The sequence below is a fragment of the Elgaria multicarinata genome, chromosome 3 (assembly GCF_023053635.1).
Source record: "Elgaria multicarinata webbii isolate HBS135686 ecotype San Diego chromosome 3, rElgMul1.1.pri, whole genome shotgun sequence".
Classification (NCBI taxonomy): Eukaryota; Metazoa; Chordata; class Lepidosauria; order Squamata; family Anguidae; genus Elgaria; species Elgaria multicarinata.
The window spans coordinates 77,410,749-77,437,655 of NC_086173.1; the positions used below are offsets into that span (position 1 = coordinate 77,410,749).

The 26,907-nt window shown below is 45.3% G+C and overlaps 1 protein-coding gene across 2 annotated transcripts in view; it reads right to left on the reverse strand.

The window, feature by feature from the left end:
• SH3RF2 (SH3 domain containing ring finger 2) overlaps positions 1-26,907 on the reverse strand; it is a 98,149-nt gene that overhangs the window by 39,360 nt on the left and 31,882 nt on the right. For both annotated transcript variants that reach the window (XM_063120659.1, XM_063120658.1), the window contains exons 3-5: positions 16,395-16,664; positions 10,846-10,941; positions 8,855-9,181 (exon numbers count right to left, since the gene is read on the reverse strand). In XM_063120659.1, the coding sequence (XP_062976729.1) occupies positions 8,855-9,181; positions 10,846-10,941; positions 16,395-16,664 (693 nt within the window). The remainder of the gene's footprint in view (positions 1-8,854; positions 9,182-10,845; positions 10,942-16,394; positions 16,665-26,907) is intronic.

Here is a 26,907-nt window from a genome sequence, read left to right on the forward strand (position 1 = left end):
TTGGATATTTTAGGTATGCTTTAAAAACACAGCATTGGAACGTGGTGAGCTAGAAGCTGAAATAAGTAAATCTATTTATTTATTAATTACTTTCCTATGCGGCCTTCTAGCTGAAGCTCTCTTGGCAGTTCACAACAACTGAGATGTCGGCACATGCCAACGGGTGAGTTATGTACATCATGGGCAAACAGTATTGCAAACCTATCGGACATCTTGCCCTTTTTGTGAAACCCCTGGCATAGGGGGTAACTGGCTGTTATTCATATGCATATACCCCCAAAAGTTTGGCAGGAGGTGGAGTATCTAAGTCTGCAAGGTGTCCTGGATGCTATGCATGCACTCTAAAGGCCAACCTTAACATTATCTTGGCAAATGTGTGTGTGTGTGTGTGTGTGTGTGACAGAAGGCAGAATCAGCCAACAGGAGAGGAGGGCTTAACCTCTCCACACCATCTGATTCTCCCCTGATGATGATTCCCAACACCGTTCTCCAGCCCTGTCCAGCTAGATGGAAAAAACATCACAAAAGGTACAGAGGGTAAAGAGTAGAACTGGCGGTTTGACAAAGAGTTAAGTACCCCTGGCAGCCCATCCATTTTCTCCTGCAAATGGCCCCTGGCAGTAGTGTTGTGAGGGAAATATGGGTTTCCCTCATAACATCTAGCCTGGCCTTAATGCTCAGTTCAGCCATAGTCCAAAAACCATTGCATCTGGCAAGGTGATCTCATACATTTCCCATATGTGTATGGACCACCCACTTTCCAAGAGGCTCATCTACTGACCTTCCTCATGTCCTGTGGGCTCTTCTGTGATTCTTATGCCAAGTAATAGACAGAACAGTGCTGAACAGTGTACACCTAGCCTGTTTCTTGCACAGGGCTTCTCTGTACTTCATTGCAGCTCAGTATCCAGTGGCTGCTCCCTCCGTTACATGGCGACATAGTAGCGCCCCTTCCCCCGAGGCCTCTAACAACCTGGCCACAATGAGGGGAGGAACACTGGATAATCCAAAGGATTTCAAGGGGAAATAACAAGATGGTGTGAAGGTTTATGGGTGAGGGGTTGTGTGTGTGTGTGTGAAAGGGGGGAATGGTGGATCCCAGAATATTGTTCAACAAAGCATCCCAAGCTGCTTAAACATCTGTTCCTGGGTGGATCATAACCCACAGAGCACTATGGATACTCTTAAAGTACAGTTCAAAATAAAGTATCACCATCCTTGAGAAGAGAAAGCCAGATACAAGTTTGGCTGGAAAGGTGTTATTTGAAGTTGTGCCTATTTGGCATGAACCAGCGGGTGCCTTTTAAGTCCCACACAATACGAGCCAATCCATGCCCACTCAGAAGTAAATCTCACTGAATTCAATGGGACTTGTTCCTGGGTAAGTGTGAGAAGACTGATGCCTGAGAGTTCCCAAGCTTATTTCCTCCAGAAAGTAACAACCTCGATAACAAGGACAAATACCACCCGGGCTTATTCTTCCAAGGCTGGGCAAACAAGGACAAACACCAAATCAAACCTTGGAAAATTGTTTCTTTTTTACACTTGAAATCTGAATCATCATATTACTTTCTCATTACGTTTTTCAACCTATAGACAAAACTGCAGTAATAAAACACAGACACACCTTTTAAAAGGGGGGGGGGGAAAGGATTTATCCTTAAAATCAACAATTGGTTATGAAAAGAAAAACTAACCTCTCAGGAGAGCCAAAGCTGCCCATTCCATAAAGCTGACATCGATGCGGTCAGTCTCAAGGTATGCAACTGGGGAGACTGGCAGGCTCACTGCTTATCCGAGAACAAAAAACAATTCACCAAGTCCACGCCCAAACCTTAGGAATGCAGTGAAGGCCAAACACCTCTTGAGTGCCTCCAGGAGGTAAAGCTTCCTTATTAAATCTCTAAGGTAGCTGGGATTCAGAGGAAGCATTTAGAAGCAGCCTGAATGAGGATCCCTCCCAGTTCTTTCCCCACAAAAAGGGTTGCCTAGCAGAACACTTCTGCCTTTAACAGCTGCGTGACAGGCAGAAGTTGATCAGCTGAAACTTTTCCCAGCATGGAACTGCACCTGTTGATTTTCTGCAGTCTTGAAAGCTCAGGAGTCCTGCTGCGTGATTTTATCCTGGTTGTGCTTTTCATACTGTATTTTGTATTGGTGTTTTTAGACTATTGGTTGTTTTATTATGGTTTTAATTTTTGTGAACCGCCCAGAGAGCTTGGGCTATTGGGCAGTATAAAAATGTAATAAATAAAATAAAATAAATAGAGAATTGGCGGCAGCTCTTGCCAGATCTATAAAGGATCTTATAAACCGTGCAAAATCCAGCCAAGTTACAATCTGAACTCCGCTCCTGATTTTGGGATCCTTTTTTATATAGCCAACTCATCCACCCGCAAAGGTTTTTGTTCAAAAAAAGAAAAAAGAAAAAGCAACTGTCAGTAATTTTCTTTGTATTATTTGACGGCTAATTGGTGCCTAGAGTTGGCATCCGGGCACAGAAGGAAATAACAAGGAGCTTCAAATGGGCCTGCTAGAAAGGACAATAATTTCCAACTGAGAATTATGTAGGTGGGAAGGAAGGGAGGAACTGTATTCATTTATTCTCTGTTTCCCTAGTAGAAGCACCACACAAGTTGATATGCTATAAACTGCAGGAGCCTGACCCTTGGCACAGACCCACTGCTGATTTTTTTTTTTTTTAAAAATGGGTATGAATTTGCTAGAGCTACTGTAGTTATCATTGCATTTTATATCTGCATCTCTAGAAAGATTTCTGCAAGAAAAGAAGTGCCTTTCCTCTTCTGCCACCTTTGGCTCTTTCTTCTCAAATGACTGTAAGAAGTACAGATTTGTAATTAAGGTGAATTATCTAAATGAGCAAAAATTGCTAGCCGAGCCTGAATAAAGCTGGAGTAAATATGTATCTCTCGCTATGTAATTACTGATTTTTGTGAAACACATTATCATGGGGCATGTGCTAGTATATACTATATAATGACACCAAGACCTTCAACAACAAGCTGGCTCTTTTTGTGCATTATATTTTTGTTAGTGGCCAAAATATCACCCCCTTTCTCATTAGACATATAGTTTAGTTGTGGGTTCCCCAAATTTGGGAGTCCTGAGCAGTAACACAGTTTATTCCAGCCTGCTCTCAGATCATTAATTCAGCTTCAGGAAAGCGCTGCATTGACTGGAGTCTCAGAGTTTTGCTGTCTTTTTTAAACTATTGCTGGGCTTGCCTATGTGGGAGAAGATGGCCTGCTAACTGTTGTGCCAGCCCCCTTACAATTCCTATTGCTTTTGAAGGCTACAGGGCCCCCATGATTTGGCTGAAATGGGGATGGGGGAGGATTTAAGGCTGGAGACAGACACACATACCTTGATTACATAAAAACATAAGAGCCCTGCTGGAGCAGATCGCCCAGAGAGCTTCGGCTATTGGGTGGTATAAAAATATAATAAATAAATAAATAAACAAAGAAGGAAAGGAAAGGAACCTCTTGTGCAAGCACTGAGTCATTACTGACTCTTGGAGGAACACCAGCTTTCGCTGATGTTTTCTTGGCAGGCCTTATAGTGGGGTGGTTTGCCATTGCCTTCCCCGGCCATTATTACCTTTCCCCCAGCTAACTGGGTACTCATTTTACCGACCTCAGGAGGATGGAAGGCTGAGTCGACCTGAGCCGGCTGCCTGAAACCAGCTTCCGCTGGGATCGAACTCAGGCCGTGGGGAGAGTTTCAGCTGCAGAAACTGCTCTGCTCACACAGTAGCCAACCTGCTGTCGAACTGGGACCCACAAGCATGACACGGTACAACAGCACCCTCCCGCCCATGTTTCCTAGCAACTGGTGTGTATAGGCTTACTGCCTCTGATACGTCCAGGTTAGATTACTGTAACATGATCTGCCCTGGGCTGCCCTTAAAGATGGCTCCAAAACTATAGCTTCAACCAGTGATGGCTCCACATTTCCGAGGGCCCTTGGGCTAGACGCTATCAGTGGACCCCTCCTTCAGTGAGCCTACCTTCTCAATGGCATTGTCACCAGCCACTATTGCCTGTCATCTTTTTCATTATTGCTGCTGCTTTTTTTAAAAAAAATGGTGGCTAGTGAGCCAGTAGGCAGTGGCATCTCCTGCTCCTCCTTCTCACCACCACAGTTATCGGGGCCAGAGTGTGAGGCAGGTGAACAAGCAGGTTGCAATGGTGAAGAGGAGGAGCAAGACCAGGGGCTGTTGTCGGTGGAGAGGAACCTCGGCAGGTGCCCAACTATGCTTACTCTAAACGCTGGTCTGGCTAGTTTTTCAAAAATGGTGGCAGCTAGAACACTTGTGAGATCCAGTGCTTGGTTCATAGTACACCTATTCTGCATTGGTTTCATTGGATGGGTTGGGACTTTAAAGTCTGAAATGGTTTGGGACCATTTGTCTGAAGGACCACCTATAGTTTGTATGAGCCTGCCCAAGTATTAAGATCTGCATTGAGCCCTATTGTCTAGCCCTTCAATGACAGTCATTAGGTCAGCAAGTATTAGGGACAGGGATTTCTCAGTACTGGCCCCACAGCACTGGATCGTCCTCCCTATGGAGATACTTATGGCCTCATCACTGCTGGTTTTTTTTTAAGCACTGTGAAGGCAAAATTGGTGCTTGATTTTTTTTTTTTTTTAGCTGCTGCTGTTTGTTTTAAGTATAACTGTATTTCCATTAATTTTGTAATCTTTTAAACTGTCTTGTGAGGGCAGTGCACCCTGAAAGGTGATTAAAATCCTTTAATAAACGATTAATGATCCCCATAAAATGAACCCTGATATTGCATATATGAGCAATACATACAGTAAAGACCTGCAAACCAATTTTGGAGTGTTACAATTCATGTGTCTCTTTTGCAGTCCGTTGGGTTTTACCCATTTGTCTATTTATCCATGAAGCCTGTGCATTTCCACGGAGAAAATGGTAACGTGATGTGAATTGCCCCAGGGGGTGAAACCTTGTTGCTGATAGTGTGCTAGAAAAGCCACCCACTTAATTGGACGTGCCTCGTGACCTGTTTCAAATGCCAGGGGCAGAGAAATGGCATGTGCTTCCAAGCACACGTGGAGTGCCTTTCCCACACACTACGAGTAAAGGCCACACATCTAGGAGTAGAAAGCACCACTTCCACACATACTAGAATGGCTCCCATGCCTCACCAGGGGGGATTCCACATGTCGTACTGAGGGCGCTTGCATGCGCCCCCAGTGTGACCCCAAAGCGATCGTGTAACTTGCCTGGTGAAGAGACGAGGAAGAGGCGTTCTTGCTGCCGCCGCCGCCACCCACCTGCCTCCTCGCTGGCCGGGACGGAGAGCTCGGCGGAAGAAGGCGGTGTGGAGAGCTTCTCTCCACCCTGCCTTCTTCCGCCAAGCTCTCTGAGCCGGCCGGCGAGGAGGTAGGTGGGTGGCGGTGGCGGTAAGGACGCCTCTTCCTCGTCTCTTCGCCAGGCAAGTTACACGATCGCTTTGGGGTCGCACTGGGGGTGCATGCAAGCGCCCTCAGTACGACGTGTGGAATCCCCCTCCCAGGTAACATTGCCTGGTTGCAACCTGGAGGTTCCTGTTTACATTTAGAACTGCTGCTGAATGGGAAGAAGGTGGAACTGCAGTTTCTCTTGTGTATTCCCCTCTTTGCCCCATGGTCCTATCATTTCCACAAACACACACCTTTACCTGCAGAAGTAAGAATGACTCCAGGAATGCCATACAGCTGGCTCACTAGAGCAGATTGGGGGGAGGGGGCTTCAGAAAGAAGGGGGAATCAGCAAAACTCTCACCATCCCTTTCTACGCATGGAAAGCCTCCAATGGATCAAAAAGTCTTAAATCAACACTACTGGATAGAACCCTATGGGTGGATGACAGGACTATGGGGCAGAAGACTTCTAGACTGCCTGGTCTCCTGACACAGAAGCAGATCTAAAGGTCATAGAATTATAGAATAGTAGAGTTGGAACGGGCCTATAAAGCCATCGAGTCCAACCCCTGCTCATTGCAGGAATCCACTCTAAAGGGGGGATTTCTGGGTTGAAACCTGGCATGCCAAATCCCAGCGCTATCCACTACCCTGTGCCCCTCAAGTGAAAGCCCCTCAAGTGGACCATCTGAGTATGACCCATCTTCTTTAGAGGTTACTGGGGAAATGGGGAGAGAAGATAAAGGCCAGTGATACCCACACTTTACTTGCAAACATGTCATTTTGCTCAAAAATAAATAGTCCAAAAATAGTGTTAGGGCTTATGCTGCATTTCAAAGGTCCCTTTTAGCTTTAGCATAGGTTAATTGGTAAGTTAAGATGAATTAATGAGCAATTGTGGCTCGCTAGAGATGTTGTAAGTGACTCCCCAGGTGGGAGCTGAAACAGTTCAAAGCCTAATCCTGAGGAGGGTAAAAGTCAGCTTTGAATTTGACTAGGAAAAAAATTAAACAGTTTACTTTTTGGGAGCTAGCTGGTAAAAAACAGAATCTGAAGGTCTAGCAAAAAAGTTTTGGTCTGAGAGGACCAGTGCAGCTATAGGCCTAACAGTGCTTGCCTCTGTGTAGCCTTGCTCTGCTCCTGGTCCCCCAAACAGATGTTATAAAAGTACCTTTGGATTGGATGCAGGGATCATCGCCTTCCGTAGAGTTCCCATGGCGTTCCCCCTGTCTAATTTTGGGGAAGCCCCACTCTCTCCTCCACACCACAGCTCACCCTATTCAACAGGGTCCCCTGGTTCTGTGTTGCATTTTGTGAAGGGGTTACCCTGGGGAAGAAGGGATTGGAAGTCCACTTCCACCAGCCCAACTGCACATGCCTAAATCTGGATCCAACCCCTCAAGTCTCCATCGATTCCTCTTCACAATGGAACTGGCCCCAGAGATCTGGGGCCTCCTAGTATTTGGGGATGTGGAGAATGCAAAACAAATAGATATTTCAATTCATAATGGACTCTCCTGTTTCGAAATGTAATCTTCACTGTCTTCCCTTTCCATTTTCCCAATCTTGCCAAATGACAAAGAATGCCCAGATGAACAAAATGCATTAGCCCTTAATTTCAGCTCCTCCTTTATGAGTCACTGGTGACTGAAGTGACTCATGAGGCAGAACTTTCAATTTCAATGGGTGCAACAACAAAAGGTGCCTCAGTTTTTGGGATGGCACTGTTGTCTTGTGGGCATTGTTAATGTTAGTGATTTATCTCCCTCCTCTGAGTTGTCTGACACATACAACTTAAATGGAGTCTTTAATCTTTATTATTCTTGCTCTAGTGGTTTTAAGAATTAGAAATGAGCACTGATAAAGAAGAGTGAGTAGGCTCTTATGTTGGTTAATGGGCCTACTCTTAGTCAGCTAACCTTTCTGCTGAGGTAAATGAATGTATGTAACAGGGTGAGCTTGTTCTACAACAGTTAAAGGACTTTCAAACCAATGCACCAACATATATAGTGATCGATAGAAAGTACCATTGATTTCAATGGAACTTATTGCCATGGAATGCTTGTTGAGTTGGAAAGGACTCAAATGGATCATCTACTGCAACCTTCTTTAACCTGTTGGCCTCCTGGGCTTGATTCGAGATCTGCCTTCCTCTAGAGGAAGGGCTCTGCTCACATAAGGTTCCTCAGCTCCATTTCTCGCATAACCCTCACATACCCCATGGTCTGTTTTAGAGTTATGTGAAGGTTGTGTAACTTTCAAATAACTCCTGCAACCCTGGTTCAGATGACACAACAAGCCACGGCAACCCCAGCTGGAGTTTGCATATTCATAATGGAGTGAGCGCGGGGTTTGCCTCAGGAGCTGCCCCACCCCTGCACAATTACACGTCACTGCACAGGTGCCACAGGGCAGGCCCCCCCTCCCCCCGTGGTTTTTTTTTTTAAAAAACCCTTTTCTGTTTTTAACTTCTATGCACTTCTCCAGTGTGGCGTCCTTCTGCCCACACCGGAGAAGTGTGGAGGTGTTCCAGTGGCCATTTGGCTTGCTGGTCCACCCCTCCCCCTCCTCCCTTTCTGGCGATGACTGGACATGCCCCTGAAGTAACCCCAAGATGCTGTCATCGCCTCGCTGAAAGAGGAAAAAGCCGGGGTAAGTCCCCAACTTTCTAAATTGAAAGCATCAGGGGAAAGCCCTGGGATGGTTCTGCAATGGCCTCTGCATAATATAAATGACCTAGCACCACTGCAGATCCATCCTGGGGCTTTCTCGTCATCAAGACAAGCCCTAAGTTAGAAAGGACACTATTTTTTAAAAAACAAACAAAACATATAAACACTGATGGTCATACTTTTTGAGGAAGAAATGGATCTTCAAGAAAAACAACTGCACCCTGTGCATCATTTCAGATAACCCAGCAAGTTTGTCACCGTTCCTTTAAGAGTGCACGCCACTCATTTTCCATCTGGAGGCGGTGAGGAGAGGAATCACCTTGTGATCTCCAGTCACAGATCAGAGATAACAAAGTGAATCCCAACCACCTCTGGGCCAGGGGGCAAGGATTGGGACGGGGAGGGAAGGTGTCCTGTGGAGGATGCCATGTCTTCCTTGGTTCAGATTGGCAGCCTCCACAGGCTAGATATTCACTGCCCCCTCTTTAAATTGTAGCCCAGAGTTTCTATCACAAGAGAGAGAAATTAATCCAGAATTAATCTTTGCCTAGGAGAATGCTCCTCTGGCAGATATGGTTGATTATTGAAGCCACCACCTGCCTGCCAAACAAAAGACTGTGTCAGTGCAGTGTCTACTGCTAAGCTGATTGTTTGCTTGCTTATTGTTTGTTCAGTGTTTTCATTACAAGCAGCACCCCAAAGAAATAAAGAATAGAAATCAGGATTTACCTGAATGGGAGCGCTATGTGGCAATTCTATTTTCTCATAGTTCTGGGTAGTCACAGAAGGATTGCTAGAGCTGATGAGCACCGGGGAGCTGATATCCAGAGTCTGTCGTCTCGTGGGTGAATGGACCATCCTGTTGAGCGTATTTAAGGCAGTTGTGATGGAGAATTGCTTCATGCTCTTCCTTCTAGATTCAGATCCTTTGCTGAAAGTGGGTGATTCCATGCCTTTTGCCCTGGGCAAGGACTTCCACAAAGGTGGAGCATATTTCAGCTGGGAAGATTGGTAACTTTGGCTTGTCTGAAGGAGTTGCCGGGCTGTCGTATTTGGCTGGAAGAGAAAGAAAGGGAGATGAAACTTGGTTGTCAAAGAAGACCAAATATTCTAATACACACACACACACACACACACACTTCCCAAATAATGCATATGCAAATCAGTCTCAAGTCTAGATTTGGGCCTCCTTTCCATGTTGTATATTTTTTAACTATCTGGGAACATTTGTACAAGTCATATCTCAAGTTAAAAATATCACCAAGGAAGAGTTATTGTGTTTCAGAGAGGTCCAGGTATGGCCAAGCTCCCCTTTCATCCTACCATCATATATTAACCTCTAGCAGACATACATTCATGCCCTGAAGTGTGTTCACATAGGGATTTCCTGGTTTGGCATGTTAGCAGAGCTGGATGTTCCTATGTAAGGACTTTGTCATCTGTATGAATAACAGGTAAATGTTGCCTTGGGAATTCTGCAGATGGACAACACCGATTTCCTCTTCAGAAGACTACACAGCTCATGACACAGTGCAGATGTGATAGGGTGACCATATGGAAAGGAGGACTTGCCAAACAGCTCCCTGCAGAACAACTCCACCTCTTGTACTTTTCCCGCTTGCCCAACATTGGATACCATCCCAAATTAGGAAATAAGTTCATTAACATCAGCCTCAATTCTTTTAGGAGCCTCAGCCACAAGCAGGATATACATTTAAAATGAAAATAAGAACCTAAGAACATAAGAAGAGCCATGCTGGATCAGACCAAGGGTCCATCTAGTCATAGAATCATAGAATAGCAGAGTTGGAAGGGGCCTACAAGGCCATCGAGTCCAACCCCCTGCTCAATGCAGGAATCCACCCTAAAGCATCCCTGACAGATGGTTGTCCAGCTGCCTCTTGAAGGCCTCTAGGGTGGGAGTCCAGCACTCTGTTCACACAGTGGCCAACCATCTATCAACCAGGAACCCAGAAGCAGGGATGAACAAGCAGGACATGGGTGCAACAGTACCCTCCTGTCCATGTTCCCCAGCAACTGGTGTATATAGGTTTACTGCCTCTGATACCGAAGTAGCACATAGCCATCAGGGCTAGTAGCCATTGATAGCCTTCTCCTCCAGGAATTTATCCAACCCACTTTTAAAGCCATTCAAACTGGTGGCCATCCATACATCCAGTAGTAGTATATTCCATAGTTTAACTATGTGCTGTGTGAAGAAGTGCTTCCTTTTATCTGTCCTGAATCTCCCACCAATCAGTTTCATGGGTTCTCATATTATGGAAGAGGGAGAAAGATGTCTCCCTATCCACATTCTCCACATCATGCATAATTTTGCACACCACTATCATGTCTCCCCTCAGCCTTCTTCCACCCACCCCCCGCCAAGCTAAACAATCCCAGATGTTGTAACCTTCCCTCATTGGGGAGATGCTCCAGACCCTTGATTGTTTTAGTTGCCCTTTTCTGCTCCTCTCACAAGTCCCAACACCTCAGTCATTTGGCTAGTGGTGGCCTCAGTCAGTCCTGTTCTCTGTTCGTTCCCTTCCAAGCGATGGATGGCCTTAATGTAGCCTGTATTTCTTCTACTGGAAGTGTCCTCCTCCTTACATTGGCACTGCAGGACCATTGTTTGTTACCGCTCATAGAGATCAACCCTGAGATCATGTGGCGCAAGAAGAGGTGTTGACTTTGGGTATATTTAATATAGGTGTCCTTACCTCCACAAACAAGATTGGGAAAATTCCAGTTCTGTCACCTATCTTGCCCTCTGCCCAGTTCTCATCCACTCGGCTGATTACAGTGATTATATCACCCTGAAAGATAATAATCACAGACAGTTACCAACATAGTTGCCTGTGCTTCATAGATAACAGGTAGGTTTGTCTCCTGAACTATAGTGAGAGATGAACTACACTAACCTTGGGTTCTATACTATTAAAATAAGAAAGAATAAATCCAACAATGATCTGTCTAAAGCAAAGAAAACACTCACTCATTTTTTTTCTCTCGGTGACTTTGATGAATCTCACTTTCCTTTCCGTTTAATAAGGGAGTAAATCAACAGTTAACCAAAGCAGTTTTACTAGTTTTTAAAAAATATGTTGATTGTATTGATAGGTACATTTACAGCTTTCAAAACTGATCCTAGTTTGGCCCAGTGGATGGGTGGAATGAAAGGCTATTAAGCACACTTTCAGCCCATCACAGCTCTCACCATCTTTGGCCAAGTATTGGAATTATTGAGTTTTGTCTTATCTTTACACATGCTTAGTAAGACTAAAGTTAGGCTGATTTTGGCCTCATATCCATGTCCCAGAACCTGCTCGCAAAACCACAGTTACAGATACAGGACACGACACACAAGCAGATGACTTGCGAGGCAGTGGCCACATTAAATGTATGACTCTTTAATGTACATGGGCTAGAATCCAAAGTGTTGTTTAGGCTCCTGCAAGGAGCCTAAACTTTTATCGATTGGTTCACTGTTGAGAGCTTGTGGCCAAGATCCCTTCTCTGAGTGGACCCCCTCACCACTGTCACCACTGCCCATTTACTTGGGGGCTGTCTAAATGCATGAAAAGCCCTGGGGTAGGTGCATAGTGGCACTGCGTCGATTCTAAGATTTAGCAGCCACCGTGCACCCAGCCTGGGGCTTTATTATTTATTTATTTAGCACCATCAGTGTACATGGTGCTGTACAGAGTAAAACAATAAAATAGCAAAACCCTGCCGCATAGGCTTACATCCGGCGAAACTGCAGAGAAAAAAACCTCCAGGACTTATCCCGACTTTTCTCTCTGAGGCAAGGTGAGTATGGCACTTCAGCCTTCTGTCCTTGCTCCGGAGTTGTGGCAGAGGTGTGGCTGGCCGGATGGTGACCCCTGATTAGTCAATGTCCACCCAGAAAGAGGGAAATGGGGAGGCCTGGTGAACCTAATGGTTGTTGGAAAGCCTGCGCTGCCTCCCTTCATGGATATTACTCACTGCCACCCTGCACCAGCAATACTGTGGGGTTTGCCAGTGGAGCAGTGCCAACTGGGCACTGTGAAGACAGCCCCTTGCTCTCTTCCTGGGGACTTCATTCCCAAAAACTGTCCAGAAGGAGAGAGCAAGGCAAGCAAACACCTTTCTTGGTGCCCGTCAAGGTGTGCTATCCCTCTTACTTTTTAAAAATAAAAAAAATTAACCCATTTTTTTTTTTACTGGCAGCTGGGATTGCTGTGAAATAGATCCCTGTTGATGCTGAAAATGGTGACTTCAAAGGAGTCATTTAGTGTCCCACTGTTGCTCCTTCTCTCTGCTCTTGTCATTGCTCTCATGCTTGGAGGGGGAGGGGTTGTAGCTGGCAGAGAAAGTGAGGTGGAGGAGGAGGAGGAGGAGGAGGAGGAGGAGGATCAGAGCCAGGTGGCTCTGGAGATCAGCAGTGGGCCACCTGCTGGGGTGTGGATCTCAGCAGGTGCCAAACGTTGTCAATGTTTGGTGTTAGACCTGGATTGGTCACTTAATTATTTCCCTTTTTTTTTGCAGAAATAAGAACAATTTAAAAAAGAGCATAGAACAATAAAACATAATGGTGTAACACTAAATCATAGTGTTAAAAACAAATAAGCAAACAAACATGATTACAAAACAAGAACAAGGTAATCTTATTGTAGGGTCATTGTAAGTGCAGTGCAGTACGCGTTTAGCCCCGCAGCTGCGAATGAGTGAGGCAGGAAAAAAAGTAGAAGCAGCAGCAAAGAAGCAACCCACAGCAGTGATGTACGCCCTGAACACACTCCTAGGCACACCCACCATACTGAACTGAATTAATTTCAGGGAATCGGGGCATGCTCTACATGAACTGCATTGAAGCGCCAGCAAAAAGAAAATCCAGGGCAGAAACGCCTTTACGAAAATGCGGATTTTCAGGCACGAAACCGTGCTGGTTCGTGCGAAGTGGCAGCTGTGTCGTACGTCCCTAATGAGGCTGAGATGCAGCAGCGTTGGAATGAATCGCTCATGTAGATGGGTCCCAGTAAAGCCCAGTGTTCAAACTGTGTGGTAGAAGTGGAGATGAGCTCTGTCTACAGCTGCAACAAAGAGAATGAGTAACCACCGAAACAAAGACAAATAAAGGAAGCCAAAAAAAGGAAAAGAAAAGAAAACACCGGTGCGAAAGGAGCAAAACAAAACAAAAGCAGATGGCATGAAGCAGAGACAATGTCTGAGGCTACCAAAAGAAATGGTCCCTTTTGCACATCCCCTCTGTTGTTGTCAGTGATGTGGAAAGCCACTTTTAGAAGTGTTGATACTCACGAAATGAGCAACAGCAGATGTCGCAGTGAAAAATGGTGCTCACAGCTGGTTTCTCCTCATCTCAGGCTGCGGTAACAACTGGCTATTCGATATTTGAACTGTCCTCCTGCAGTTCCCCCCGCCCCATGCCCACTCTAATCTCAGTGTTGGATGGAAACATCCTTTATAAGTGTAACTTGGCCTCACCGTTCCATTTGTCACACCGCACTGCCATGTACCTGAAACACGAGCCTTGTGCATTATTATGCCACGAGCCACTTGCTCATTAACCCTGCAAAGTGTCGCTTTTATCGTCCTCCAGATGCTAAAGGGCTTAAGCACTAACGGCAGCCCTGCTAATTAAGCTTTGGTAGGAGCAGTGGTGATGAGACAAATGGCAAATATCTGGAGGATATATGCAGAGTGCTTTAGAGGATGAAATGGCTCCTTATGCCTACCTATTCTGGAAGAACAATAAAGAATCTTGTAGCATCTGAAAGATGAATCTTGTAGCACCTTATGGCCTAAGCTTTTGATCCAGGGGCCTGCAAGGCCTGGCCAAGTCAGGATGCTTCTTCCTGTGCAACTCAAGTCCCCGATTCGGGCATGAGCAGTCTGAGAAGAGACTCAGCCAGGGCTTTCAACCTCTGATCAGAATAACAAAGTTCTTTGCACAGCTCAGCCTTTGATGGAGGGTGAGCAATGCAACAGAGAATACAGTTGTTTTCTCCAACTGGAGATAACATGAGGATATCTCTCCTTCCCAGGGGGCAGGGCTTGGGGAGGGCAGGGGCCATGGAAGGTGCTCAACCCTCTGCAGGCTGGATTGAGTCCCAGTGCAGGCTGGATTAGACCACAGGGTAGAAGTTGCTGGGATAAGCTTTTGTGAACATGGTCCACTTCATCAAATGCATTCTCTCTCTTCTTATTTAATCCTAAATAGTTTTCCTTTATAATTGGGGTGGGCAACTTATAGCCCTCCAGATGTTTTGGCCTGCAACTCCCCCATCAGCCCTTGCTAACATAGCCAATGGTGAGGGATCGTGGGAATTGTAAGCCAAGACATTCAGAGGGCCTCAAGTTGCCCATCCCTGATTTATAACAACATTAGATTTATTGCATGGTTTTTCAGTGCTGGAATCCATTGTGGAGAATGGATAATTATGCAGAAGGATACTGTCACAAGTCATGAAATCTAACCAAAGGTGGCCTGATATAAGAACTCACAGAACTAGGGGCCATGATATACAATTCAGTAAAGGTGGAGCAATGTGGTAATAGAAAGGAGAGATTGACCAGACTCAAAAGAGGGCAGAGCTCCTGCAGCTCTAATTGTTGTGATGAAGAGGGAATTTCACCAGGTGCTGCAGCGTTAATTGTTGTGATGAAGAGGGAATTTTACCAGGAGCTGCATGCATACAAATGTCACCCGCTGAAATTCTCTTTTCTATGCAACTGTTAAAGATAAAGGAGCCTTGACCTCCTTTCCATATGGTCACCCTAACCAATGGCCTGACTCAGTAAGGCAGCTTCCTATGTTTCTCCACCTCCACCCCCAGGGCCTGGCTCTTCATCAGCTTTTTCAGTGAGGTGGCTTCACTCCTAAGAACTGGTTGAATGAAGTTGTTTAATCCTTTGATGAAAGGGGTGTTGTTTGTTTGTTTGTTTGTTCAGAGATACCTAAATCTATTGCAATGAGGAATGATAAAACATGCTCTGGATTATTTAGTACAAATATGAAGGCTGTACCTAAAACATGGGTGGGCTAACTTGCATCATAGATGCAGTAAGGTCCTGGAAATCTGCAGCACGCCTTGGGTTGGATCCAATTCCGTTGTTCTGCCAGCGGAATCATACTGCTTGTGGGATGGGACAAACATGTCCTTGACTCCCCACTTCAGTCCCCCCATGTCCCCTCCAAATCTGCTCTGGAGTGAACTACAGCCATTCGGAGCAGATTTGGAGGGTGCAAAGTGGGAAGAGGAGACATGAAGTCTTGTTCTGGAAATGGTATCCTTATGCTGGCAGATCGGGGTCCAGCAGACTCCTCTCAGCCTCTCCAGTACTGCACTGATGCCCAAACCTCAGTTCAACAGATCAGGCAGAACATGTGGCTGCGTATACACTGTCAGGGCTGGCATCAAGAGTAGGCACGGTCGGGCACCTGCCAGGGGACTGCACCTTAGCAGGGGCTCACAGACAATCACCCCCTGGATGTGCTCCTCATCACCACTGCAACCTGCCTCTTACTCTGGCCCAGACAACAGTGGTGGCGAGAGGGATAAGCAGTCGATGCCACTGCTTACTTGCTCAGTGGCTCTCTGCCTGTCAGGCAAGCAAGTAGCAGCAATGATGAGAAAGAGGATAAGGAGCAATAGCAGCTGGTGACTATATGGGCGAGAAGGTAAGGCTCCCTGAGTGAGGGGAGCCATGGATGGAGTGTTGCCCACGGGCTCTCAAAAACCTGGAGCCAGCACTGTATGTTGTAGAGTGCTTTTAAAATGGCTCTATTTCATACTGTAGAAGGAACATGTGGCACATTTTCTAAAATGGTTGGCCACCACGGCCTTAGCCTGTAGTAATCCGGACAGGGTTTGACACAGATGGTAGAGATTGACCAAGGCAGCATGTCTGCTATATTGCCCTCTTTCGCATTGTACTCTTTAATTATAATAATAATAATAATAATAATAATTCTTGCCCGCCTTGCCATTCTGATCAAAGCGGGGAACAACAATAAATGATAAAATACATAATACTCAATTAAAATATAATATACATTGTTAAAAACATCCTAAAAAACATCCTAAAAACATTTTTAAAAATCTTAAAATTCTAATAATAATAATAATAATAATAATAATAATAATAATAATAGACTGTATCTTAAAGTATCCATAAATAGGTACAGGCCATGTTGAATCACTGATTGTCATCTGATATTGCTTTAATGAGTTCTCCACTGTTGGTTGGTGAACGCCAGACTTACCTTATGAAATGGCAGGCAGTCGTCGTTTTCGTTTTTATTCCTGGACTTCAGATCAAAGTTGTAAAGTGCTCTGCAGAGGGGAAGGGGCTGTGGCAGCTGTTTGATAACTTGCACAGAGTCGGTTGGGAAAACTCCACTGACCCTATTAATCTCTCCTAGGTACCAGTTTTCATCCAGCTGACGGTGCAATATGATGATGTCCCCTTTGTTGAACCTCAGTTCTCCAGGGTTGTGTCCTCTGTAGCTGTACAAGGCTTTAGCCCGGGGAATCTTCACATAAAAGAAACAAAGAAGTGAGTTGGCTTATGACCAATTGACACAGTGTTGAACCATGTGCGATTTGGGGCAGTTTATGTTGACTTCAAGATCAGGGCCAGCAACATAAAAGCTAAAACAATTCCTCAGGACCTAAACAGGCAATTCCGGATGCATATTGATGTCTAATGCAACTGCTACCAGTAAGTAACTTCTTCTCAAGCAATTTTGTGGAGCTGAAATTTCCCCTGTGAGCTTAAAGCAACTCTAATAATAGTTGGGAGTTTAACAAAATTGCTTTGTTTGGATTTTTGCTATTTAGTTTTAAATACTCTGTTATTTTTATACAAGAATTAGAACTAGAAGTAGGCATTTTTGGTAGTGCTTTATAAGCAGCGATGTTTTTAACTTCAAATCTATGTGTGACAGCAGCATAGCAAGCAATGGAAGCAGTCACTCCCATGGAAGTATTCTGAGAGTGCAATCTGAGCTTTCTGGTTAACATTAAGGGTGCTATCCTATGCATGTTTAGACAGAAAAAAGTCCTACAACTCCTAGCATTCCCCAGCCAGCAAGACTTCTGTCTAAATAAACACAAGGTTATGCCATAAGCAAATTTAACAGTACATTTCTATGCATATCTACACAGAATTAAGCCCCACTGAATGCAATGGGACTTACTCCAAAGTAAGTGGGTATTGGATTGCAGCTTTAATCCCATTGATTTTCGGTAGAATAATTAATTGTCTGAAATGCCAGACTTTGACTGAATTATGCTTTCAATATTTGATTCCCCCCATGTATTGAACAAACAATGAAATGATGAAGGCCAAGAGGGATGACAGGGAGAGGAAGGTGTGGGATGTAACAGGTACCTGCAGAGATAAAGGGAATAAGATAAGAATCACTGAGATAGGGCCATATGGAAAGGAGGACAGGGCTCCTGTTTCCTTAACAGTTGTATAGAAAAGGGAATTTCAGCAGGAGTCATTTGTATGCATGCAGCACTTAGTGATATTCCCTCTTCGTCACAACAGTTTAAGCTGCAGGAGCCCTGCCCTCTTTTGTATCTGGTCAAGAGGGCAGGGCTCCTGAAGCTTTAACTGTTGTGACGAAGAGAGACTTTCAAAAGGGGCTGCATGCATACAAATGACCCCTGCTGAAATTCCCTTTTCCATACAACTGTTAAAGATAAAGGAGCCATGTCCTCCTTTCCATATGGTCACCTTACACTGAGAGGGATGTGTGTGAGGGTGTAACACTGGTCATTGCAATCCCCACCCAATCCCTCTTGGCTTCAGAGCCTTTCATCAAGCACTGGCACATCCTTCTCACTTGGCATGAGCTAGAAATGTTTTGTAACTGAAAGTGGAAGTACTTGAGTTGTTTCATTGGAGGCTTTGCACATTTCTTGTTTCAGGCATACACCCTGATTCATAAACTGCATACATGCTTTAGTACATGCAGGCCTCCCCATTTACTGCACAGGATTAGCAGCTCTCTGCCTGGTGCCTTCTCGTTTATTATGGAACTTTCTCCTCCATTGAAGTGAATGGGGCAGCTCCGGTGAGTGGGGATTCCAGATTTGAATCCGAGCCCTCTTTTTGGCCAGGGATATTTGGAAGACAGCAACAAAAGTCTTGGCACTGCCTCGGTGGCCTGATCCGACCCAGAGTGGCATTTGTCACAGGAGTGCTAGCAGTGACTTGCACTGCGGCAGGACTTACGCTTGCCAAGTAGGAAAGGGATGACCATATCGGCCTTCCTTTCCAGGAAATGCCAACCTGTCACTGGCACAGAAGGCTGGCTCGGTGTGATAGAGCACATGCTGTGCATGCAGAAGGTCCCAGGTTTCTCCACGTCGGGCAAGGAAAAAATCCTGCCTGAAACCCTGGAGAGCCACTGCCAGTCAGAGTCAACAATACTGGGCTAGATGGACTCATGGTCTGACTCAGTATAAGGCAGCTTCCTTTGTTGTATACTACTACATTCGTGCTGTGTCTTAGATTAAATGTCTCAGGAAAATTTGAATTTGAACCCATTTTTCAGTCCCAGATTGTTGTTTATGTATCAAACCAAAGTATGCTTTATATTTCATAAGGGCATTGCTGTTATTCACTATAAAAATAAACTGTGGTGAATTTCTTTGCAAAAATTAGGAGAATAGAGGGATCTGCCTCTTTTTTTCTCCCCGCCCCCTGCCCACAAATGTACAGGTTGTTTTTTGCCAGTCTCTGTGATAAAATGACTGTCGGGTTACAATATCCACTTTACTGAACTGAATCCTATTTTATCCACTCCAAAAATTCCAATTTAATATATGATAGGCCAGATCATTTAGACTGCTGGAGCAAACCCAGAGAGCCTACATTGGGTTCACTGTCCCTGACGCAGCGATAATCTCAGAGCAGCCACGCATCCCCTCTCCCCTCCCGAAGAAGCATAGTGGAGATAAACAGAAGGGTGGTGTTCACAGCTACGCAGTGGCTCCAAGGGGAGGCCTCCCTTGGTGCATCACGCAGGTTGTACAAGTACCTGCGTTCATTCAGAAAATGAGGTTGCTAGTGCCAGAGTGACTAAAGGACACAGGGGGATGGAGACATTGGGCAGCGTAGGAGCTCTTCTGGTGTTCCTCTTGAAAGTAAATGGCACGTTGCCCCTTCCATTACATGCATCATATGCAAAGGTGTTCTAGATGGAACCTGAAAATGTGGATTGAAATATAAGCTAGCTACAAAGATGGAAGTGCTGCCTGGAAGGTACCAACCATCACGCACCACTTTCTGTCTATAAAGAGGATTAGACGTGTTGGCTCAGTTCAGACAACACAATAGCCAAGGGTGGTTTAAGTAGTCAGTTGTTAGTTAAATAGTCAGCCATTGGTTATTGTGTTGTCTATTAGGCAAAAACTACCCCATGGTTAACTACTTCACCAAAATAACCAACGGAGAAATGCAATGCTCTGCAGAGCTGACTATCTGCAAAACCATTGGTTAGCGTGTTGCCTGTCTGGCTCAGTTGTCTATTTTGCAAGGTTGAGTGCAAAATCTTGGCTGGCTATAGAGTTCCCAGGCAAGAGTGGCCAAAGCAGCAGCTGCCACTCTAGCCCAGTCAGTAGAACAGAGGAGGGCCAGGATCTCTTCTTGATCCAACCCCCTGCTCAATGTAGGAATCCACCTTAAAGCAACCCTGACAGATGGTTGTCCAGCTGCCTCTTGAAGGCCTCTAATGTGGGAGTGCCCACAACCTCCCTAGGTAATTGGTTTCATTGTTGTACTGCTCTAACAGGATGTCCACCTGGAATCTGGCTTCCTGTAACTAGAGCCCATTATTCCATGTCTTGCACTGTGCGATGAGTGAGGGAGAAGTGAGGGTGGGGAGAGGGGCATGGGCTGTGTCAATCAAATACTGAATTGACTACTTTCAAGTATTTGAAGAGTGCTATTATGCCTCCCCTCAATCGTCTCTTCTACATGCTAAACATGCCTAGTTCTTTCAGTCTCTCCTCATAGGGCTTTGTTTCCAGACCCCTGATCATCCCTGTTGCCCTCCTCTGAACACACTCCAGCTTGTCTGCATCCTTCTTGCGGTGTTGTGCCCAGAACTGGATGCAATACTCAAAATGAGGCCTAACCAGTGCTGAATAGAGGGGAACTAGTACCTTGCATGATTTGGAAGCTATTCTTCTATTAATGCAGCCCAGAATAGCATTTTCTTTTTTTGCAGCCACATCACACTGTGGCTGGCTCATATTCAGCTTGTGATCTACAACAATTCCAAGATCCTTCTCGCTTGTAGTATTGCTGAGCCAAGTACCCCCCATATTGTAACTGTGCCTTTGGTTTCTTTTTCCTAGGTGTAGAATGTGGCATTTATCCCTATTACATTTCATTCCGTTGTTTTCAGCCCAGCACTCCAGCCCATCAAGTTCACTTTGAAGTTTGCTTCTATCTTCCAGGATATTAGCTCTCCCACCCAATTTGGTGTCATCCGCAAATTTGATAAGCGTTCCCTGCACCTCCATAGTAAGTTGCTATGGTGAAGAGGAGGAGCAATTGCAAGGAGGCTTTTGTCCGTGGACCCAACCATGTCTACCCTTGAGGCCAGCCCTGGATAGCGTGGAAGCCACCCAGTTCTCTAGCTGCTAATTGACATTGGCATCTGAGCCCAGGCTGCTCCTTCCCAGGCACAGATCCACCCAAAACAGTCTAGATGAGCAGCAGCAGGATCAAAGCACACTCCCTTCTTTCTTTCCAAGCAGAAAGTTCTACAGGACTTAGAGACTGTAACTGGCCCAGCTTTTCCTTCTCTCTAAAGGGGTTGTCCCAATTTTCCCCACCTGTGGATTCCTGATCCATCTTAAAATACAACTCATGCCCTATGCTTTTAAAAGACATTTGGAGCTCAGGAGTGGCATAACCTAAAAATATTGTTGGCTCTACAAATGCCAAACTTTCCACCTCCTATGTTTTAGAGATCAGATTGATATTAACTGTTCATGCCAAAGACAGCAGATGTGAATGCCTCCTGCTTTTTATAGCATCTTTAATTTCCGAAGCCCTCGCACTTAACCCTCACCTTCCTTGCATTTTGCAGCTTGAGAGGAGAAATCCTATTTTCCGTATACAGTTGCTGTTGGCAGGGAAGCAACATGTTTTATAGCATCAGGAAAGCTAAACCAGTCAGAGAACCCCAAAAGCATGCAAGGAAAATGGAATGCTGTGTAACAAAGGAGTCCCCTCAAGAAGAAATCCAATGTTCAGTCTGATCCCGTGCATGCATACTTGACTGGAAGTAAGCACTCCTGAATTCCGGGAGGTTTACTCCCAAGGAAGTACAAACAGAATTGCAGCCTTATGGCAACTCCATATATTATGATTATTGCAGGAACACTGGTATTTCCTGAAGCAAAGATGTACTGGACAGGACATTTCTGTTTCCTGAGCAATTGCTTGTGATCTGCAGCAAGGGTGGGCAGAACGTAGATCTCCAGATGTTTTGGACTTCAACTCCCAGTCCCTTGGGCGGGGCTCTCACTCTGAGGGAGGGCTAGAGAAGAAACAGCTACAGAAAGAGAGAACCAGTTGTTCTGCTGAAAGCTGAATGTTAGAAGAGTTGCTGTTTAATTATGGGCTCTTATCACCTTGTATAAGGTAAATTGAACTGTTAATTGTGTACAGTGGAATTTCAAGGAGATATGGAATCATTTTTTTGCATCCTTGATATTTGTCCTAATTATATTATTGCAGGGCTAATACTTTGAACTACAATGTTGAGTTACTGAGCGGGGCTTGCCCTGGGAAATTAAAGTTAAGAAAAATCTACAAAAGGGACTTCCAAAATACTCAGCACCTGGAGATAAAGAACCACAAGAGATCCATATTTTTTTGTTTGCACATAGAAGGGCAATTTGTGGCATATCTCTGTAAATTGATGTTTACTAAAGACATATTTTGTTCAAGATATATAGTTTATTCTAGGTGACAGACTTGACCTTGGGGGAGCTGAGGGTGGCAACGGCCGACAGAAAGCTCTGGTGTGGGCTGGTCCATGAAGTCACGAAGAGTCGGAAACGACTGAACGAATAAACAACAACAACAAGTTTATTCTAATGAAGCTCATAGAACCCACACGTGTATAAGCTATACTGGTGGGGGCTTCTGGGAGTTGGTTCCAAACATCTGGACATCTACTTTCTCCTCACTCTGGGTTTACAGCAGACTTAGACTTGCAGGTTATATTTTGTTTCTTAATAGAATCCTGATATCCACCAATTATAACCCAGTGCAAAAGACACACACCAGGGATGGAGAATGAATGGCCTTCCAGATGCTAGAATGCAACTTCCATCATCCCTCACCATTGCCTAAGCTACCTAGGCCTGATGGGAGTTGCAATCCAACAACATCTGGAGGGCCCCATGTTCCTCACTCCTGATGTACACTTAGAATTAAAAACATAAGAATATAAGAGCTTTGCAGACCAAGGGTCCATCTAGTCCAGCGTTCTGTTCATACAGTGGCCAACCAGCTGTTGACCAGGAACCAAGAGTGCAATAGTACCCTCCCGCCCATGTTCCCCAGCGACTGGTGTATTTATTTATTACACTTATATAGCGCCCCCATAGCCAAAGCTCTCTGGGCGGTTTACAGAAATTCTAAAATTGAGATAAAAACAAGTATACAAAATTTAAAATTTTAAAACACAGAACATACACACATAAAGCATTAAAAGCCATTAAAAAAATAAACGTGGGTGATTAAGATGTGCTGCCATATGCCTGGGCAAAGAGGAAAGTCTTAACCTGGCGCCAAAAAGATAGCAGCATTGGCACCAGACGAGCCTCATCAGGGAGATCATTCCATAGTCTGGGGGCCACCACCGAAAAGGCCCTGTCCCTCGTTGCCACACTCCGAGTCTCTCTCGGAGTAGGCACCCGGAGGAGGACCTTAGATGTTGAACGTAGTGACCGGGTATATTCACATTGCGTTCTATCAGGTATTGTGGTCCCAAGCCGTGTAAGGCTTTATAAAAACCAGCACCTTGAATTGGGCTCTGAAACATACAGGCAGCCAGTGCAAGCGGACCAGAGCAGGTGTTAAATGGTTGAACCTTCTGGTTCCCGAAATCAATCTGGCCGCTGCATTTTGCACCAGCTGCAGCCTCCGAACCGTCTTCAAAGGCAGCCCTACGTAGAGTGGATTGCAGTAATCTAACTTGGAGGTTACCAGAGCATGGACAACTGAAGCCAGGTTATCCCTGTCCAGATAGGGGCGTAGCTGGGCCACCAACCGGAGTTTGTAGAAGGCACTCCGTGCCACTGAGGTCACCTGAGCCTCAAGTGACAATGATGGATCTAAAAGAACCCCCAAACTACGAACCTGTTCCTTCAGGGTGAGTGCAATCCCACCCAGTACCGGTAGAACACCCCCCATCCTGTCAGCAGAATCACCTACTAACAGCATCTCAGTCTTGTCTGGATTGAGTTTCAGTTTATTAGCCCTCATCCAGTCCATTGTCGCAGCCAGGCACTGGTTCAACACATCCACAGCCTCTCCTGCTGAAGATGAAAAGGAGAAATAGAGCTGCATGTCATCAGCATACTGATGACAGCACACTTCAAAGCTCTGGATGACCACACCCAGCAGCTTCATGTAAATGTTAAACAACATGGGGGACAAAACCGAGCCCTGCGGGACCCCATACTTGAGAGTCCATGGTGCCGAATAATGTTCCCCAAGCACTATCTTCTGTATCTGACCCGCCAAATAGGAGCGGAACCACTGCAAAGCAGTACCTCCCACTCCCAGCTCAGCAAGTCGTCCCAGAAAAATACCATGGTCAATGGTATCGGAAGCCGCTGAGAGGTCGAGGAGAATCAACGGAGTCACACTCCCTCTCCTGTCTTTCTCCCGACATAGGTCATCATACCAAGACTGTTTCCGTGCCAAAACCAGGCCTGAAGCCCAACTAAAATGGATCCAGATAATCAGTCTCATCCAAGAGTGTCTGTAACTGGTATGGAGGCTTACTGCCTCTGCTACTGGAGGCAGTAAAGAATCCTGAGATGAGGAATTTGTTCTGAGTACCAGAACAGAATGGAATTCACAGTCCTTCCACCCCAAAATCCACTCCTAGTTACTCCCAAGCTTTCTACATTTCAGCTGCATAATAGGGCAGCAGGGAACAGTTATGATGTTACTGTTATTATTAAACAATTAGAAGTTGGGAGTCCTTGCTGATCTATGGCAAATCAGACAGAGGCCTAGCAGCAGATTCAAATGTGCTATCTGCCCACCTCTGCTTTTGAGCACCTTGCTCTGACCATTGGCAACTATGGTTTCAATGAGCCCAAAATTATCGCCACTCACAAAGGTACTTGTTGGAGAGATGGAGTATTGATGTTGAAAATGGATGAAGATGAATCAAACTGGTTTTTTTTAAAAAAATAACATCTGATTATTTCTCCCTTTAAATATTTCTAAACTGCTCACACAGTGATTCACTGTTTCCAAATTGCCCTCCTACCATCCAGAACTAACACAGCCTGTCAAAACTGAAGCTGAGAGCACAGGTTTTTGTTTAAAAATAACAGTTCTTGGAAAATGTGGCATTGTGCAGAATGAAACCAAATATGCCTAGCAAACTTTGAATCTGATGCATTTCACAAGTATGCAGCCTGGTATAAAGGGTTTGTGTTGGTTGTTTCAGTATAACTGTATAGTTTTTTTGATAACATGTTACCTGTTGATTTGATGGATATTTTGGGGCATCTTTTGTAATTTTAACTACTGCCTCCCCCACCTTGGGAATCACTGCAATTAAAAAGTTTTATAAAAATAAAGCTGTAAAATGATGCATTTGGCATCGCCATACAAGCTGTGAGTGCGGCTGGCTCATACTGAGCCAAAACCTTGGTCCATCTAGCTCAAAATTGCTAGGGACCACTTTTGAATCCCATACAGCCCACAAGTTGTACTCCTGCCACTGCTGCCACTGCTGCCACTGTGCTGCTGAATTCAGTGGTGGCGGCCAAAACACCCAGCAGCACACTGGTACAAAATGCTAAAATTTAATTGCATTGTACTGGTTTGTCGTCCCCCCCCCCCCCAATGGTGTTTTTTTTCCCCTGCCATGAATTTCAGTGGCATGGCAGTGCAGACCACCTGCAAACCGTGTTGCCTACCTGTCTTATTAGTATTATGATCAATGTTAATATTATTATTACAGTGTTGTGAAATTGCAGTATACATTAGAGGTATTGAACTTCTTTCAGGTCAAGGCCCAAATTCCATTTTGGAGAAGCTCGAGGGGACCACATTCTAGTGGTGGATGGGGTCAAAGGCAAAAGGGTCACGTCTCCAAATCCCAAAAACACTAGCATATTTTAATGAAAAGCTCTTACTGCCACTATTTAAGCCTTAAGAGAGGGATCTGAACCTTTTAGAATGGGGGAAAAGTCAACAAAAAGTGAGTAACTACCAAACGATTGGTGGTTGGAAAAAGTGGGGGGGGGGGAGGGAGATGCGGTGTGACCGTATGGGGACCCCAGGAGGGCTGGATTTGGCCCCCGAGCCTGAGGTTCTGCAGTCCTGATATACATCAGTGCTACATAGTTATTGTTATTGAAAAAAATGCTACGTACCTAAATAAATGTTATTCTTATCATGTGAATGTATCCCTGTCCTAGTTATGTGCAGAGCAAACGTACAGACTGGTAGAAATAATGAATGTTAGAAAGATAACTCATGTGTATATTATTCAATTTGCTTCACACTGTGGGTTTGTCAACACTGGGACTATCTAATGGCATTTTTAACTGGTATCATTTCTCAGGAATGGTTGTGCACTGATACCCCAGAGAATGAATAGCAGCCCGGCAGCACTAGTGCTACTACAAACACACTGCTGCCATCTGCAGAGGAGGCAGGAAAGTGGCAATATCAGGCCCTCTGGATCTTCACCATTTTTTCTTTATGGGATGTAAAGCAGCTTGTAGCCCCTTCAACTTCTTCCTTTTAGGTTAGGTGAGGCCACGGAGAGGGGTTCACAGGAGGGCAACAGGAATAATCAGGGGTCTGGAAACAAAGCCCTATGAGGAGAGATTGAAACAACTGGGCATGTTTAGCCTTGAGACCGAGACAAGACATGATTAGGGTGACCATACGTCCCGTTTTAACTGGACATGTTGGACATGGGGGGGAGGCAAACCATGTCAGGGAAAAACTGCTTTTGGGGGGGGGGGAACCTGTTGAAGGCCCTCCAGGCTTCTATCCAGGGCTCTCCTTGGTCGATGTCACGCAGCGACCAAGGAGAGGCCCAGATAAAAGCCTGGAGGACCTTCAACAGCGCATTTCTGAAACGCGGAAACGTGTCTGTTTAAGCCTTGCCCATGCTTCCATCTGAAGCTCTTCCTGGTTGCCGTGGTGATGTCGACCAGGGAGAGCCCCGGATGGACACGTGGGCTGGTTTTAAAACATGCATCTCGGGAACTGATGGTTTAAGGCCTGCCCAAGCTTACATCCAGGCTTCTCTTTGGTCGCCGCCATGACATCACCGTGGCAACCAAGGAGAACCCCGGATGTAAGCTTGGGTGGGCCTTAAACTGCACGTTCCCGAGACGCGCGGTTTAAAGCCTGCCCATGCTTTCATCCAAGGAGAGTCCTGGATGAAAGCATGGGTGGGCCTTAAACTGTGCGTCTCGGGAATGCACGATTTAAGGCCTGCCCAAGCTTACATCCAGGACTCTTCTTGGTCA